Here is a 19,270-nt window from a genome sequence, read left to right as displayed (position 1 = left end):
CCAGGCCAGCAGGCAGTTTAGACAGCCAGCATTGATAGCCTCTTTTGCTGCCCACTTCAGATCTGGCATTACATGAAAGTGAGAGCCCTGAGTAATAGCTAAACTACTACTGAAAACCTAGCTAGCAAAATAAACAGCTTAAACTATGTTCCAATTCCTTCCTTTGCACTTGTTTTCTGGGGTAATCATTTAAATTTCAGCACAAACTTATCTTTGAAATTAAAAGATACCTAAGATTGTTTTTGAAGACTGGTAAGAAAGATGCGATAGATGGTTTCTGACCAGGCCTGCAATAAAGACAACACAGTGAAATTTAAAACTTTCTGAATAAAAACTTAGTTGGATTAAAAGAGATTCTTCCCCAAACTGATTATCAGATGAATTATTTAAACCCCAGAGTGCCCAGTATTTCTCGGTTTATATTTGGAACAAATGCGTGACTGCTCAAGGAATTACCTCCTACACATCTGCTCACTCACATCTTGCTTTCATGCAAACTTAACAATAGAATTATTTTTTCTTCCTATCAGATTTTGTTTTGTATTTTGGAGCTTAAGTACTTAATACAATCTTTTACAAGCAAAACAGAAGATAAATTGTGGTTTGTGATAAGATCTATTCTCAGTTTTGAAATGGTCTTATATAACACACTATTTATACCCATTAATTGAAGGGAGAGCCAAAGTAAATCATTGCCATCAGTATCAAAATGTCTGCTGAGATGAAACTTCCTCTCCAAGATAAGCAACGAAAACTAGAGATATTATTCCACTAGTAACGATTTGATCCTCAACCAGATGTTATTACAGGCTCTCCAGTGAAATTAGCACTCATTTACCTGCACAACACACTACGCATATGTGATTTGTAGTAACCAGTCTGCAGAGGCAACTGTCCTCACAAGGACACAGCTCCCACTGTCCATGCCTGCTTTTCTGCATCAAAACGGGTACCCAAGACCTGCTGCTCGAAGAAGAGTGGGTAGGACAGAAGGCAGAAGGGAGGTGAAAGGCAGAAGGGAGGAAGGTAGAGCAGTGTCTTTGTTAGAAGAGGCAAGACCATGGTGAACCAAGAGGAACGAATACAAGCTGATGAAGGTATTGCCCTCAAGTAGGTGTGGTAGGATGCTGACAGATGGATGCCTGTAGCTTGTCTAAATATCCATAAGTTGTTCATCCACTATCATCGCTGGCTGTTGTCAGTCTCCTTGCAGTATTATTGGGCACTTTCTCTTTCCTGGCTATTTTGCCCACGAGTCAACAAGGAAGTTTACAAATTCAACTAAAATAACAGTATGTTAACTCACATGAACCTACTCTAAGTAGGTTAGGTGAACAGGATCAGCTCACACTCCATCTACCCTGTGCTGGATTGCTCCCACAGAATTTCAGAGAATAATCAAATTCTGCATGGGAAAGTTCTGTACATCCCAAGAGTTATTACTTGAAACTTGTCAGTGTCAGACCAAACTCATATGGCCCCATATAAAGTTATCACAAGAGCAGCACGCACAGAGTTAGAACAGATCTTACACTTCAATCAAGATCTAGTTTTCTTTTAAATCTTAATGCTTTCTTTATAACCCCTAGGACAAGAAAATGTTTGAATTTAATTCCAAGAAAATTCAGTGTAAACTTTAATAGTCTTTTCTTCTTAACTTCAGAGAAGTCTTAACTTCACTAAATTTAAGGAAAGAAAGCCTGGATACAGCATGACAGAACAGTGAAGAAAAAAACTTAAAAAATAGTGTGCACTTTACATGTATGTTACTATTTCCTCCATAACTGCAGTTACAACGTTGGTTTAAGCACACTGACAACAGATAAAGCTGAGAAATGTCCTACAACATACACCTAACTTACGGTAGTCTGGCTCGAGCAGCCAAAGGATGAATGCTGACACGAGGTCACAGCTCATTCTTAAATAAAGCCTTACTTACTTCCTAATCTCCACATTCACTGTTCTAAAGTTTCAAAGCATGAGCAAGGTCTGGCAGGCAGTTCTGGTTAGCAAAGTAATCTCTAAAATGTCTGGTGGATGCTGCTAGATAAATCCACAGAGTCCCTGAAGTCAGCAAGACTCTTCAAAGCAACAAGATGTCAATGCCTGCAGACCTGAGAGAGTTCTGCCAGCACAGAGTGAGTGCAACTGAAGAAGGAGAAAGATAAAGATATAACTACACCTAATAGTTAAGGAAAACATCATTGTTCCAAATTGTTTAAAACCATTTAATGTTAACAGGGAGAATCAGTTAGCTCTGACTACATCAGGAATGAAACATCACACTGCAGTAGTACAGGAACCCTGCCCCCTGGAGCTGGAGAGAACTTAGCCTCTGCATCTGGCAGCAAGGAAGAGAAGGATTGGTGGCAATGGACCAAACTTTTCCCTCAGCTCCTACCAACTACGGGTACTTCTCTGTTTCTCCTGCAGAGAGGCATGAAAGATAAATGGGTCCCAACTTAATGCCTTGAGCCCATTATCCTAGAGGGTGGGAAGGAGAAGAACCTCACCATTCCCTCTCCCCATGGCAGGTCCTGGTTCTTCAGCAGGATTAGATTAGCTTGCAGCCAGGACAGGACACATCCACAGCCCCTGAAATCATAGCTGCACCTTGATGATAAGATTCAAGTAGCTCAACTCTGTGTTGCCCATTACTGTACCTCTCAGACAGTACAGGCATGGCTTAATACAAGAGTCAGGACTGTGACAGTGTACTTCAAAGTTTTAAGTCAAGGACAATGGTTGTGACCCCTCTTCTACTATACACTAGATCATAATAATGCTGGCAATGGCCCTATTCCTTTCCCAAAGCTCAAAAGTAGAGTTGTAGATGATGTACAGCCTTTTTATTAGGCTCACCGTACATCAAATAATGTCAAGCAACTGCCTTCCTACCGCAAGAGAAACTAAACTTATTATCCCTATGTGAAAAAGTGTTTTGTGGTATCTTTTTTTTTTTTTTTTTTCCATTGCCCAATTTCCAATCATATTTGCTGAAACTACAGCTATAACCACACATTTTGCAAGGGCAGCATTATTTTTACTCATGTAGCCTTTTACAGTAAGCACCTGCAGATGGAGCAGGGCATCACCGAGGTTAAGGGCCACTGCCCTAGGCCCAAGAAGACAAGTTCACAAAATCTTGACAGGGACTAGTTTTTGTGAACTTGATAGGGACCAGAATAGCAGTCATATCTCTGCAGCATCATCTGCAAAAGCCACTCACGGTGCCTTCACTGTTCATGCATTAAAACTCAAGGACAAACACAATATTAAATTCTATCTACCTCATGCTAACTTCTGACTATAGCTTCTCCAAATGAAAAAAAGAACAGGTTGAATAGCAATCAGAGGTCAGTATGCAGGTGTTGGTGGTGCAGTAACCCCTGCCGAAGCCAGGTCAAACACTGACAGACCTGTCCGGCCATGAGGCCACTGCTCTGAGCAAGGGCGCTGAGGCGTAGGAGGCCATGAGGCCGAAGGAGCAGCAGGCCCATGGTACCCGCAGTGCTAAAACACACCACTGCCCACACCCGGTGGGAAGTCATCATTCTGTGAAAGAAACCGAGAAAATGACTCATTTTTTGTGTCGTAGAGTTGAGGCTTTGCCTCTCATCAGGAGTGTTTCTCCCACCACTAATGAGGAAAGGCAGGCCCACACGTCCGCCAGCTGCCCAGCTCCAAACCTCAGGTTTTAGCACTTCCTCCTCCAGCAACCTTGATAAAATCTCAAAACCATTTCATCCTGGCACAGTTATTTTGAAGTTGATTAAAAGTGAGATGAGAAATTTTAGAAGTTTTCAACGTACATCTGAATTTGACAGGGAAAACTCCTTTGGCTTAGCGTATTTTCAAAACGGCACGGCCTGAAATACCACAGGTTTTTACTTGGCTTTACTAAAAGTTTCTTTTTTAACTGTCATTAATGGAGGCTTACGAACAGACACAGGCGAAGTACACAATAGTTGAATCAGAAATGTAACTACAGAAACATGAAATCAAGGTTTAACCAAAAAAAAAAAAAAAAGCAGCAGGCCCAAGGAGGAAGCTCATCACCTGAGCCAGCCCAGAGGGTAAGGAAGCACAGAGAAATGGTGAAAATACGAAGGATTTTGTTAAGCAAGCAATTTCTGTCACACTAAAGCAGGAAAAAATCTGCGCTTTCACTCACTGGACACTTTAAAAAAAAAAAAAAAGAAAATAGCTCCTTAACACTTCTTCCACTACTAGGAAACAGCAAGAAAAATATCTATCACTGCACATAATTTAGAAGATGGGATCACATTTATTCTTTTTTTTTTTTTTTTTTTTTAACTAATTTGCTCTGCTCTTACAGATACGGCTTGCACCACGTGTTACCAACGCAGTTACATCTCTGTATTCAAGCTCCACCAAACACACAGACAGGCAGTCATACAGTACGTATCTTGAGATTTTCTAAAAAGGACTTTTTTTTATGAAGAATATACTTTTTTCTTTTAATGCGTACATTCTGGGATTTTGTTTTGTTGAGAAGAGGCAACTTTTAAGATTCCCTTAAAGTTCAGTGCCTGAGTTCATTCCAAGAAGCCGGGGTAATTCAGCTAAATCTCTAGCTTGAAACAGTCGCAGAGCTCCACATACTTACTGAAAAATGATTGCAAAGAAAATGTAGTCGTCATTACATATTTTATCCTTATTCTCTTAAGGAGAATACTGTAATATGAACATGAGACTAGCTCCAGAAACAATATTATCATTTCTCTTTATTATTAGAATGTAATATTTATATATTCCCCACTAAACAATTCATTCTCCTGAAGCTACCCAACATCTGTTCTTAATACCACTTAAGACAACCTCACAGAGTAACAGCTTTGCAGCTAAACCTCCCTAAATCCTCAGGAAGAAGCATGTTTGTTTTTTTGGGGTTGGGCTTTGTTGTTGTTGAGAGGTAAGGAAAGCACTATTGATGTTTTCTTCATCAGAAAAAGAGGCACGTGCATGTTTTCTTAACCTCTTGATACATTTTTTCTATGACAATACAAGACTAGCTATCTCGGAAGCTACCCAAAAAGTGTGGTTGATAGAAAACTAGTCAAATAGCTAACTAAAAGCCAACACTATTAGCAAAGCAAATAGTATATGTCAGTGGGTGAACAGATGACAAAGAATGGTTAAGACCTTAAAGGGGGAGGCTGGAAAATGTATGATCAGTTCAGAAAGTGTCAAAAGCTCTGTGTACATAAAAATCAGTGCCAATTTTAAAATGTAAGGCTTTTCAGCCACTGCTTAAACACACCAACACAGCTTTAAGGCACCTAACATCAAGCCAGCATCTGTAGCCACATAATACAAGAAGGGTCCAGAGAGAACCCTGAACTGATGACATTTGTCATCACACATCACCAACACGCGCAGCCTCCCCCTGTCCCCAGCCCAGCTGTGTGGCAGAGCAACTTCTTTTGTGTTACCACATGACAGAAAAGTGGCATTTCTGCAGTAACGGGTCAATGAGTGTGTGACACAGAAAGTCAAGGAATATACCACACACACCAATAGAGCCCTAAAGCCATACTACAGCAAGCCCCCAAAACATCAACAGCCAAAACATTACAACCCCTTAGCAGAGAAAGAAAATACTTTAGTGAAGTACATAAAATACAAATACCACACAATTTTTCTCTATCTCTTCCCATTAACAGGTATCAAAGCACATCTATGAAGGATGCCAGTATTATCCTTTCCCTTTGTTGGGTGGATCCTGCAGACAGGATCCCTGTCTGTGTTACCAGGAGCAAAGAGGCACTGCCTTTGCAGAGCTTCCAGGCTGCAGTGCCAGTAGAGGGAATGCAGTGCTGGAGACCTTCCTCCTCTCCTTCCAACCACGTTACCTCCTCTCTGCTCCTAGTCACACATTATTAATGTTATCTCATGCTAGCTTTGGCAACTGGCAGCTCCTTCCGTAAGCCAGTCCAACTCACTGAAGTAGCAGATAACCAAGCCAGCAAAAAGACGAGCAATGGCTTTCCTCAGCCATTTGCTGTTAGACTGGTTCAGGCTTCTCTGAAAACACAGCCAACACCTACATCACGCTGACAAGCCTGGTTCTGCAGATGTTTTTCACCTCGGCCAAGCCCTTTCAAATCCCAGGGACCCCTGTCAAGAACGGACAAATTCCATGGCAAAACACCTTAATGCAATTCCACAGTCACAAATAAATTACATGAGACTTTGTGATAAGGTGTATTTTCAACACAAGTTGTGCCTCTACCACTTTGCACAGCTGCATGAAACAGCTGGACTGTAGGAGGATAAATACCCAGTGCCATAGCTTCAACACAACCCATGGTATATCCCTAGCCTTTTTGCACGTTCACTTTCACAGTTCTGTAAATGTTGAAGCCAGTAGGCACCACTATAAAGGTTTCTCTGTTATAAAGTAACACGAACAATAGATTATCATTCATTGCTCCTATATTAAGCCCAATAACTTTAAATGTATTTCTCATTAAAAAAAAAAAAAAAAGAACAAAATGAAATCAGCCCTGATCTGAAGGTAAAAGAGAAGCATATCTGCTACTTCCTAAGTGGATTAACAGCACAATTTGACCAAAGTTTCTTTTGGGAGCACAGACATCCTTTTTCATCTCAGTCGAGGCAGTACAATTGCTTACAATGCAACACAGTGAAAATAATTTCAGTTTAAAAAAAATATTTTTTTCCTCCCTGCATCTACTTCCCAACCCCTCCCTATTCCAACAACTACCCCAAGCTCAACAGGGTGGTTTAGACAGACTTTAAAGGAATGCAAAAAGACCTGAAGGTTGTTGATTGTGTCAATGTCTCCTGTTCAGATCTGACAGCCTCCCTTCTACACATCTCCCACCACATGTGTGTTTTTAATGCCACTCACACACCCCTCTAGGCATCAGAATTGCTCCAGATTTTACTGCATCTCCTGTACCACGGTCACTGCCCCAGCACAGGCTATCCATTCCACTTCCTTTAGTTCTGGGGAAACCAAGGGAACCCAGAAAGCTGGAAAGGAGATAGATATGAGGAATACATTTGTCCTTGGTAAAATGGAAGACACGACCACCTTAATCCCAAATCCCAACCTTACATCAAGCCAGGACACCAAAGTGGAAGAAACTCTCCCAGGTATACCTAACCTAGACAGACTTTTTAGTATCAAAACAATGCCAGAAACTCACGAAAAGGAATTTATCACTTCCCTGCTTGTGCCAGCACCATCAACTTACTAATCAGGAGAACTCCTTCCACCCCTCCATATGGAGGGCCATTAATTAACTAATGAACACAGATTATTGTACCAACAGTAAGGCTCTTAGGAAGCAGGTTAAAGGGAAGAAAACAGTAGGTAGTGCCGGAAGAAGAATTACCCAGATGGAGTTATCAACTAATGAAGCTCCCTGACGGACAATTCTAGAAGCAGACACACAGTATTTTCATTAACATCTCAGAACAAAATAGAGAAACATGCTAAGGCAACACCAACACGTGCAACAAGTGAGAAGCATCACGGGCTGAGATGAACACTCACTCTGTGAAACAATCAAAAAACAAACCCTACGTGCGAAGAGCCCCGTTTCACTAGATGCTAAGTTTGTTTTTTAAAGATATCAGAAGCTGCAGCAATCTTCACATTCCTGCCATCACCTCCTCACCCTCGGCACCGTCAGCTTTGGGTACACACCATGCACGTTTGCTCCCAGGTGAAAGTTTCATTAACATGCCACGCACTGCGTGTACTTATTCCCAAACTGTAACCTGAACTGCGTGCCTGTAAAACACACCAGCCACACCAGTTCTTAAGAAAAAGCTGGAACACCTATACATACACAATGAAGGACTCTTGCATTACTTTGTACCACTCCAGAAAAAGATCTGGACTGCTTGAGCATAGTCCTCTGAGAACACCACCTCGATGTGCTGAAGTAATAAAGAAAAGCATAACGTTAAGTACTGCTAGGAAAGGAATACAGAAGCATACCAAAAATTTACAGCCATCAAAACTCCTCATGTTCCCACAGCACAAAAGAACACAGTTCTGGTCGGTCCATCTCAAAAATCGTACAGACAAATACAGGGATGATCAGTTGTACAGGACATCGCCTACTTGAAAAGCTGACCAGGTATAAAAGATGACAGGAGGGTGCAGTGTGACAGACACCAAAAAAATCAAAGTGTACAGTAGAAGAAAACCCAGCACAATGACTTGGTGCATCTCGTAATTCAATACTGAATGAAATGCTCAAACAGCAGGCTTCTCTCAAGTAACAGAATGTTTTCTTTTGTTCTTTCCCTCAAAAAACTCCTGTAAAACTCATTACTACTAGACAAATATAATATAAAAGCCTAAGAAAAACAAGAATATATATTTATTCCAGAAACAACTAGGTATATGAGTGGAAGAAAATTTCATCAATAATCATTAAGCAACGACGCTACCTGAAGCTCTTGAAGATAATAATTCAAATACGGTAAAGTGTATACCAGTAAAAGGATTATCTCTATTTTTTGAGGCCCTTCTTCTAAATCAGCAGCTAGAAGCCACTGCTGGAAACGGAACTGAGCTAGGCAGATGTTTGGTCTAATCCTGCCATAATATTATGGCATACGTCCAGCTTGTTTTGTTAGGTGATGACCTGGAAGACTTCAACAAGTCTCAGCATTGAAGTGATTCATTTGTCTGGATTTCTTCCAACAGGTAACCTGCCATAAGAAAATGAGAGCTGGTACATCTCTTCCTTTCATCCTTACCATTATTCAAGTATCATGACCTGAAGAAATGCCCTACAAAGAAGGCAGGCCGCAATGAGAAACTGAACTTAGAAAATGGAGGAGGATTGTCGTGGTCCGAACTCCAAGGAAGACAGGTCAAAAGAAAATCCCACACAAACTGTCAGCTTAGATGATGCAAACAATTTGTTCTTAGGTTTTAAGAATACTAACGTGTTCCCTTATGCTGTTACTCTACAAGCTTCCTGAAACATCTGACAGACAAGTTCACTTGACCACAGTCAGACTACCCAACTTTAGCCTCAGTTGGGCAAGATACATTACAAACTAAGAAATACCCCAAGAAGAAAGAAATGTGTGAATCTCCTCCACCATCACCCCCAAAACAGACCATGGTGAGAAAAGAACATTTAAAAACTTGTAAATAAGGGAATTATTTTGTAAAAGCCTTTGCTCAGATGTTGTTGAACCTGTCCATTAATGCCACCCAGCGCACACTGCAAAGGATGGCAGGAACCTCTGGATGCCACTCAGCTCAAACTGCTGCCAAAAAAAGAACTTGCTTCAAAGTTAGATGAGGTCACTCACGATCTCATTCTGTCAAGTTTTAGATTTCTCCAAAGACGGGAGATCCCACAGCCTTTCCAGGCAGCCTGTCCCACTGCCTCCACCAACCATACTTACTATGAAAGTTTTCTCCTTCTATCCAGCTGGAATTTCCCTTTCTGAAACTTGTAACCTCTTATCTCTTTGCTGTGTGCCTTGCATTTCTAATACCCAGACGGTCTGACTTGGCAAATAAATTTTACACTGAAGGTGTATGATACAACTGTGCCAATCTGACGGCTCATCAGTGCTAATGAGGCACACTGGCCCTGCACATGTCCGACAATCTAATTTCAGCCCCCTCCTTGTGCTAGCTCTGCAACTTAAATGGCTGCACAGATCATCAATTCATCTCGCTAACCTGACAGAAATCCATTCCCTTGTTTAATTCTTATGTCCTCTTTGCAATATTAATATGTTCGGCGCAGGTCACAAGGGAGAAAGTGAAGCTGCAGGTAGGAACAGAGCATCCCGTTTTGGAGGGGGCCAGGGAACAAGCTGTAACCTGTGGATTTAGATTTAGGTGACACAGAACATCACATGCTAAAAAAACGTCAATCTGCTGTAATAAAACACCAACAATAACTAACATTCTTGTGCACACTTCCAACTTCATGCTCTCACCTATGGGATGAAGCTTACATTTCCTTCCTTAATAATGCAGCCTGTACTCCTAATCCACAAAGAGTTATTAAAACAGTGCTCAACTAATATTAATTATATTTAGCATTAATTACCAGCTGAGCTAAACAGAACATAAGAGAAAGGAAACATACATTATAGTTCAGGGATGCCACAGTTTGGAAATGGAGCAGCATTGTACTCACTTCATTTCACACGGATTCTGGTGTACACAGTCTTCACCAAGCCAGAGTCGCACAGGTCAAAGGTACAGAGCAGCCTGTGGCACTGAACTACGGCACAGCATTTTGAGTTTAAGCTACAAGGCATTGTGGGAAGCTTACATTAAACACACAGCTTGGAAAGGAAGCAAGTAGGAAAAAAAAAAAAAAAGTATGTACTTTTTAGTATGGCAAATACTCTTATACACACCAAAGAAAACTGCCATAGGACCGGCATTCAAAGTCCTATTTGGCAGCTAATGACAACTTCATCTAACTACTCTTTAACTTGTACTGAATTTCAATCATTTTTGAAACCCTACCTTTTGAACATGGGCTCCTTGAAAGGCATTATTGTAATAACGGACAAGCACTTTTACACAGCTGTAAGAGAAACCTGGTGAGAGAACAGATTGAAATCTCTCCAGTTTTCAGACACTGCATGCCATGATTCGTAAAGCCCATAAAGATCAGCAATTTGCGAGCTCAGAATAAATTTATCTTGTATCTGACACACAAAAAGTGGTTTTCCAAAGGAAAACTCCACTAACCCAAAGCAATAAAAAAAATAAGAAGAATTATGAAAATACTCATCAAATATTTAGAGAGCTCAAAGTGGTCCATACTTACCCTATAGGAAAGTTAATTCAACTTTCCTTATTTTTTTAATGTCTAAATTCCTCTAGTCCATTCTTCTCCCCCACGGTTCTGTATCTCAGTTTGAAAACAAGACAAACATCACGTGAACTGCCATGGCTCCCTGCTCCATCCTCAGATACTTTACACCACCTTATTCCCAACTGAATTTTGCATGGACTGCCAGGTGAGGAGAGCAAACCATCTCTCTCCTCGCCACTCCCTGCCCAGTTAAATCCTGCTGCCATCTGTCAGACCATTCACAGCTCATTTTTCAGGTATGGCTCCATGCGCCAGCCTCTGCTGACCTCCATTACCAGCACCAGGTTCACCACCCTCCTCCCCCTGGTCCTCGGATTTTTACATAAATAATTAATCCTATCAGTTTGTTTGATCAGTTCATGCCTCCCAGCTGCCACACACAAACTACACATTGCCCCCAGCTCCAAACAGACCTTTTACAAGATTTTATCAAATGGTATAGGAAGTTTAAACGAGGATTATCACTGTCCAAGTGCAGTCCTGCAACAGGATTTTGCTCTCATTTGTCCACAGTTGGCAGTGAGAAGGAACAGGCCTTTTTGTTTGACCCTTTCAGGGCGGGGGGTCCCACATCCACCTTCAGCTAGCATGGCGTGCAGCTGTATCAACTCCTCTCCGCTGTCACCCCAAAAACCTGCTGGTTCTTGGGACGTGAGGCACGGGGCAGGAACCGTCAACATTTCCCACAGCCCTCATAGCCAGCCTGCCTTAAAGCCTGATTGGGTTCCTCAGCCTCACAGACAGCTTCCAGAAATCTCTCTGTTTTACACCGCTTCCTCAGGAAGAGGGATCTAAACTAACTCTTGCCAGTTCAGGGATGTCTACGGGACTTCCAAGAGCAGGTCTGGAGGGGAAAAAACAAACAAACAAACAAACAAGCAGCAGCTCACGCCTGCAACAAGTCCTTTTTCATACTGATAGAGGTTGGAGGGAGAGAGGAAAGTAGGGATATCAGCAAAGATCCTAACAGCCATGTGTTTGCAGACTGGAGACAGAGTTTAACCAGCAAGTTTAGCACCTATTCTCCAACAGAAGCATCAGGGCTGCCATAAAAGGCTGGCATCATTTCACTGCACTGACATTTCTGATTACTTTATCTCCACATTAATAGGCATTTTCCTCTCTGTGGCTAGGGAAACTGCCACCATGAGCAGCATTAAGTTTCCCAGCATGGATGCACAATGCTGGAGATGCCACCCCACGTGCCTGATACCAAAACCTACCTAACTCAGGGCTTCCTTCCACAGCCAAGTTGTGTGTCATACTAATACTCACTACGTATTTCCTCTACACAGTCGAGCACTTCTGGTAATTACAGCAACTGCATTATTTAAAAGAAAGCAAGGCAGGGAGATCACGAGGCTGCCTAACGACCTGTGCAGCTCAGTTCTGCAAAGGCACGCGTGAACCAAAAGCAAAGCCAAGCCCAAAAGGGATCACCGTGTGCATGCTTTGAAAAGTTTTGGTGGTGGTGGGTTTTCTTTTTAAGAGGATTGGTATTTGTTGGTAACTTACTGTCTCATGTGGAAAGATATTCAGCATTTTCCAGGCTGATTTTGGAAGGGGAAGCCAGGTGTATTTTGAGGAGGATACCCACGGCTGAAGCTTTGCTCCAGCCCAGTACTTACCCCACAGGCTCTGCACGCTGCCCATAAGGGACAAACCTCCCCAAATCCTGCTCGGTTCCGTTCCAACCCCTCCACCCCCCACCGCCTGCCCACGTTTCGGCACCAAACCCTCCAGTCTGGCAGGGAGCCGTGCCGCTGGGGGGGGGGGCGTTTTTTGGGACCTGCCCGTCCCCCTTGCTGCCCCCACTGCCCCCCATCCAGCGCAGCCCCAAAACTTTCCCGGGGAGCCCCCCTTCCACCAGGCTCCCCCCTCCACGTGCGAGCGGAGGGGGGAAATGGAGGGGGGGGGGGAGGCTCCGCACGGAGAAAACTCTGGAAAAGAAACGCGGGGAGAAAGGAGAAGCGGAGAGGGGAAGGAGAAAGGGTAAAAGGGGGGAGGGAGGGGGGGGGGAAGGCGAAGCCCTCACCATCAGCACTTTGGCCGCGTTCTCCAGCTGGGCGATCACCTCGGGGGCCCCCCCCGCTGCCGCCGCCGCCGCCGCCATCATCATGGTCTCCGTTCAATGACGCGCCATGCGCTGCATTCTGGGGCCCGGCGGCCGCGCAGCCAATCCCGCCCGCGGCCCCGCCGCCCGGCCCGAGCGGCGGAGCCGCCGCCTCAGGCAGCGCGATGGCCGCGGGCAGCCCCAGCGCCACCGCCACCTCCACCGCCACCGCCCGGCTCCGAGCGGCCCCGCCGCACGCAGCGCCCACCGCCCGCCGCCCGCCGCCCACCGCCCGGCCCTGCGCGCCCGCCTCCGGGGCGGGCCCCGCGGGGGAGCCGGGGAGGAGCCCGCGGTGGTTGTGGCGGTTCTGGGGAGCCGGGTTCGAGGCTGCCCCCCGCCGCTCGGGGTTTGGGGAGGTTGGGGAGTGAGGGGAGAGGTGAATGTGGGGGAATAGGGTTGGTTTGTTGGAGGGGTGGATCGCCCAGAGCACATCGCACAGGGTGGTATCCATGTAGGGTTTGGGTATCTCCAGAGGAGGAGACCCCACAGGCTCTCTGGGCAGCCTGTCCCAGCGCTCTGTCTCCTCACAGCACAGAAGTGCCCCTTCATACTGAGCCCGAGCCCCCTGTGCTTCAGGTTGTGAAATACTGTCACTGCACCTAGATCACACGCTGGAGCAGCCTTGGAGTGCGCAGGCTTTGGTACCTTCAGATGAACTTAAATCAGGAGTCCTGCACAGGCCGAGTGGACCATCCCTGCTGGGTCAGGCACATAACAGCACCCACTGCTTGGCACACAGACCCTCCCCGGCCACCCTGCTCCGGACACAGTGCTGTGTCGGCAGCCCTGGTCCTCCCAGTGCTCGAGAGGCCAGAGCTGGCCTCCCCCATGCTGAAGTTCATGGGGTTTGGAAAGTATCGCTGGGACCTGGTGGTGTGAAATGAGTGTAAATGTCCAGCGTTTGCACGCAAGGGATGCAGGATAATAATGGAAGGAAGAAGAAGACATCGAGGAGACAGGATGACAGTAAGAAGTTCAACTTATTGAAGAGAAGACTGAAGGGTGTCAGTATTTTTCCCCAAGAAAGGGCAGCTTTCAGGGCCCAAGAGGACACGGCAGTGCTTACTACTCCACAAGGTTAGAAATAGCAGTCAAACTATGTAAAAGCTCAATTTTGTAATTTGCCTAAGATGCAATGTAATTCACGCTAAAACATTAAACGTATTTCAGGGTGTTGTTCTATCCTAGTTTCACTGTTGAAGAGAGTGGGGAGCTCAGCAGGGCTGCACTAGGGGAGAGAGAAGTGTAAGGAACATGAAACCAACAGGCAGAGATGGAGGAGGTCAAAGGTAGTGAGAGTGTGACAGCACACTTCGGTCCTGAAGTGTGCTTGTTGGGCAAACTGCAATATACAATGAGTCTAAAGAATGGTAAAATGAGTAAAGGAACTAGAAATGTGCATACAAAGCAGTGATGTCAAAAAAAAAATCAATCGCTGGAAAAGCTGTTTTAAGGAATACTGCGTTCAGTAAGGCACTACTTCAGGTGAGTATTTCTGTATTTGTAACTTGTATCCAAAATGAGATTCTTCAACAACTTCTTCAGCCTGCATAAAGATCCTCCATTCTCCTGTGGATTTGTGCATTCAGCAGCACACTCAAATAGCCATGGGATCAATAGAAACAGCATTTTATTGTTCAGGGTGGGGGCACTCAAAAAGTCTCCACACCAAGCTTCTGCTCAACAGACCATTGCTTAGGGCATTGCCAGCTGGGTCTTGAAAACCTACAAGAACAGAGTGCACGGCCCATCTGGGCAGTCCGTGCCCGTACTTGATGGTTGCCACAATGAAGCTTTTTCCCCTTAAATCAGAACCTCCCTGTATGACTACTGCCTTTCATCCAGCTGCCATATACCTCAGGAAGGAGTTTTGCTCCATCTTCTTGATAAACTCAAGTACTAGAAGAAAGCTCTTGCATTCCCCTGCAGGACTTCTGGCTGGTTGCCCTGACAACCTCACCAGAGACTTTAGCATGTTCAATGCTGCAGGTTTACCTGTGCCCAGTCCTGTCTCTTGTCTTTGCTTATTAATTGGCCTTCCTAGGAGGACCTGTGCAATATGTAGCCTTGTCTCCGTCCCTTTTTCCTACATGGATCTTGTCTCTGTATCCTGCTGTTCCTGACTAGACTTCCTGGCAGAGCCCTGGACCTGCCTGGTCATCTCACCTTGTTCTTGGACTGTCAACAACAGCATCACCAGCCCAGTCCTGCCCAAATCCTGAGGGCACTGCCCTGCCTGTACCTATGGTGAGCTGCCCTCATGGAGCAGCCCTGCTCTTCTCAGCCATGATATAGTCCACCAATTCCTCCAGAGTCCTCTTTCGATGAGTCCCCAGTGTGTGCTGGGGTTATTCCATCTCAGGTAGAGCACTTTGCATGGCATCTTAGGGACCCATCTACTGGTTCCCTGCATACCCATTGTGGTTTGGTCAGTTTGTGTCTTCCCCTTCTCCTCCTGCATTTTTTTTTTGTTATCTGAGCATACTTTGAAGGCAGTATGTTAATTAAATCCTCCCATTTTTACTTATTTACTTATTTATTTTTGCAGATGTATACAACACTGGAACAGGCTCCCCAGGGAAGTGGTCACTGCACCGAGCCTGTCTGAATTTAAGAAGAGATTGGACTGTGCACTTAGTCACATGGTCTGAACTTTTGGGTAGACCTGTGCGGTGTCAAGAGTTGGACTTGATGATCCTTAAGGGTCCCTTCCAACTCAGGATATTCTATGATTCTATGATTCTATACGTGCAGCAAAAAAACTTGCGTTTTACTATATTGTCATCGAGTGCATCTTGTCCATATTTCCAGTGGGAAGACCGAGTGGAGTAATCTGCACTAAAAATGAACATGTTCCAGAGGTCGCATTTTCTCCCAGCTGCATTACAATCTCAATGTTCTCTTGACTGGTCTTAGAAAAGCTGATTGTCCATTTATCTTGTCAGAAGGAATGCTGAAGCTATTTCTGCTGTTGGCTAAAAAAGATGTATCAAATTCTTCCTTAACACTTCCCTCTTTTGTGGTGTTAATATTCTTAAAATAGTTCAAAGCTTTTGGACTCACAGCCAGGCCAGAAAGGGTGTTGCTGGTAATGGAGCCTGTGCTTTTTGCTTTAGCAATTTGTTCTCTGTCTTGCTTTCTTTCACAGTTGAAAGCATCCAACTTGTGCTAGTTTTGGTCAAAGATTAAAATGTTAAGACAAATGAGCCAATAAAAAAGTTATTATTATTATAAAATATATGTTGATCAGACATTAATATGTACACACACGGCAACACCAGGAAAGATCACAGAATCACAGAATGGCTGAGCTTGGATCTCAGGAGGCAACCTGGTGCCAGCCGTGCCCAAGCAGGGACACCCAGAGCAGGCTGCCCAGGCCCACGTCCAGGCAGCTTTTGGAGCTCCCCAAGGAGGAGACCCCACAGCCTCTCTGGGCAGCCTGTGCCAGGGCTCCGTCACCCGCCCAGCACAGCAGTGCTGCCTGGTGCTCAGAGGGAGCCTCCTGGGTGCCCGGCTGTGCCCATGGCCTCCTGTCCTGGCACTGGGCACCACTGAGCAGAGCCTGGCTCCGGCCTCTCTGCACCCTCCCGTCAGGGATTTAGGGACACGGATGAGATCCCCCCAATTGCTAAGACTGTTTCCTTCCCATTTCCCAAATGTATTCAGGAGATTTCTTCCCACCTAGCCTGTGTTTACTTTTCAATCGACCTCAGTTCTCTGGCCAGAATGTCTCGTTTGCTTGCTCTCCTAGGCACCTTTCCTTTAACTTCACTGGTCAAATTTCTGCAACAAGTCCTGCAACAAATTCTGCAAATAAGCCACAAATACATTTCAGCATTACATTACATGACATTACATAAAAGTAAATTCCAGCAATATCTTCTGGCTTATTGCTGTCTTTTCACCAGCAACAATCAGAAATCTGCTCAGAGTGGTGGCTCCAGCCAGTGATACCTGTTCCAGCTGTCCCAAGAGATGCTCATCTCCAATGACAGAGATCTCCCAACACTGTGAACTACTTGGCAGGATCATTTCAAACAGTTCTGTGTAATTCCTTCTGATACCTTAGCTAGATTTCAATAAAAAATACCTCAGTTGATTTCAATACAAAAGACCTCAGTAAATTTTTTGGAATATAGTTTCTGTGCAAGGTACCTGTTATAGCATAAAGTATATATATGCTTACACTAAAATGGTAGTCACTGCTGAGAACATAGAAAAATAAAGTTGAAGGATTGAACTGAGGTTTTTTTTTAGAAAACCACTTTATTTGGAAAACAGCTTTTAGGTTTGAGAAAGCAAAATTTTTGATTGGAAAGTGTCTCTGCCCATAGCTGATAACCAACTTGTGTTTGGCCACACTTGAACTAATAAACTGGGAATGTTTATACATTTTTGAGCTGATAAAGCAATTGTAGGCTTCAGATTGAGCCTATGAATGAAAATTCATCTTGGTGTTCATAATCCTCGCCCTCACAGCTCTCACATGTGCCTGGGCTGCACGTCTCATCATCCAGAGCAGGTTCCAGCCCCTCACAGCTTCTGCTCGTGGCCTGAAGTCATGTAATCACCATCCACTTCTCCCTTGCTCCTGCCTCCTTTCAGGACACAGAGAACAGTGCACTTCTCATTATCCCCCAAATTCTAGTGAATAAATTAAGATCCAGCTGTAAATGAGAGCTCTGTAATAACAGCAGCTTGTCTGTAGGAGGTACCTTACCTTCCTTGCTGAGGAAGTGAGGGATGAATCAAAATGATGAAACAAATTCTAGGAATTTGCTCTAGGAGAGCATCTGTCTTTGCCTGTCTGCTCTTGCATTGCTCTGCTGAGGGGCTTAAACCAGACTTCATATTTTTACTGTTTGTTTTGTTTCACAAGGGTGGCTTGGTTTCTGGGGTGTATTTGTAACAGCACTGAAGATTGACAACTGCAAGCAGACAACAAGATCCTCATTGGGAGCAATTAAAAATAAGCTTATTTGGTATCTGAGGAAGAAAAGAGATCCCCTAATTCAAATCGTTTGTGCTCTGAATTAGACCATTGGCTCTTCAGTGTATTTCTTACAAAACAACAATGCTACAAAGCCAAATTAGTCACTCGGTGCTCATTACTATAGCCCTGAGCAAACCTCAGAGTTCTTGGTTTAGTTAAGAATGGAGTTTGGCTACGGATGGAGTCTGTTTTAAGTGAGGTTAATTGGGAAGAGGTGAAATATTAGGGATTTGAGTGAAGGCCTCACACTTAACCTGGCCTCTCACCAGCAAGGCGTTACATGGGGGTAGATCTGTGTGACACCGGGAGTCAAAACATCAGTATGAGAAAAAAAATGCAAGATAGGTGGATGGCAGCAGTGTTGCTAGATGTCTGCTTTTGGCATCTTGTGACACTTATTCCTGTACTCAAAACTACAGTAGCAAGAGCATAAGCGTTGGTTAAAACAAGCATAAAACGGAACAGTCACTGAGTTTAGCTGCTTTGACCTTCAGACTTATCTTTGGGATTTGTGACTAGTTGACTAAGATATGCTGCGTCTAACTCACATTTGGAAGTTTATCAGCAGTAACTGTAACTATTTGGAAAACGTGTGTGTTTTCCTTCACAAAGCCTCCGTGCTGACTACTGTGCTATTTGGGAACACATTACTGGTACACTATATACTAGCGTGATAGTTTAAGCTAGCCCATTTCATCTGTCCGTAGCAAACACTTAAAAATCTTCATGCAGCAGGTATCTATGCTCAAGCACACAAAATGCTGACTCAGATTGCCAGCTTACTGCCTCTTTCGTCCCAGACTCTTGTGAAGCTTGCCAACCCAAAAGGATCGATGTGGCACCGGAGTATTTTAGGCTACTGTCTCTAGACACTGACTTGTTTCATGTTAAGTGTCATTCACTGAAGATTAAGTCATCCCTTTGATTAGTGGAGGCTGTAATACTGAGTCTCTTCTCTGCGAGATCGTTCTGTTCTGACCCTGCTCTAAGGATACCTGCAAATGGCTTTCTCCAACACTCCAACAGTTTATTTCCACGGCCACTTCCTAAAGAGATGTTTTTTCCTTCTTCTCAGTAGTTTACAAGTCACAGCCAGGCTCTCACTGGTCCTGCAGAAAAAGCAAGAACCCAGGTTTCTTGTCCTCACAGCAATTATTGAACAGCTGTCCTGTGACTTCTGAGAGTTGCAGTTCTTCTGACTTCCAGCTTATTTACTTCCACTCCATTTGCAGCCAGCTTGCTGGCACAGGAGTCGATACTGTTCCTTATCCTAATTAGATTTTCTTC

General features: G+C 44.3%; 1 protein-coding gene across 1 annotated transcript in view; it reads right to left on the bottom strand.

The window, feature by feature from the left end:
• Positions 1–13,152, bottom strand: part of XPO4 (exportin 4) — a 77,575-nt gene extending 64,423 nt beyond the window's left edge. The window contains exon 1 of the mRNA XM_027469007.3: positions 12,910–13,152. Within this exon, the coding sequence (XP_027324808.1) occupies positions 12,910–12,993 (84 nt within the window). The 5' untranslated portion in view covers positions 12,994–13,152. The remainder of the gene's footprint in view (positions 1–12,909) is intronic.
• Between the last annotated feature and the right edge of the window lie 6,118 nt (positions 13,153–19,270).

Source organism: Anas platyrhynchos, chromosome 1, assembly GCF_047663525.1.
Source record: "Anas platyrhynchos isolate ZD024472 breed Pekin duck chromosome 1, IASCAAS_PekinDuck_T2T, whole genome shotgun sequence".
Lineage (NCBI taxonomy): Eukaryota > Metazoa > Chordata > Aves > Anseriformes > Anatidae > Anas > Anas platyrhynchos.
This window is presented reverse-complemented; position numbering and strand designations above follow the sequence as displayed.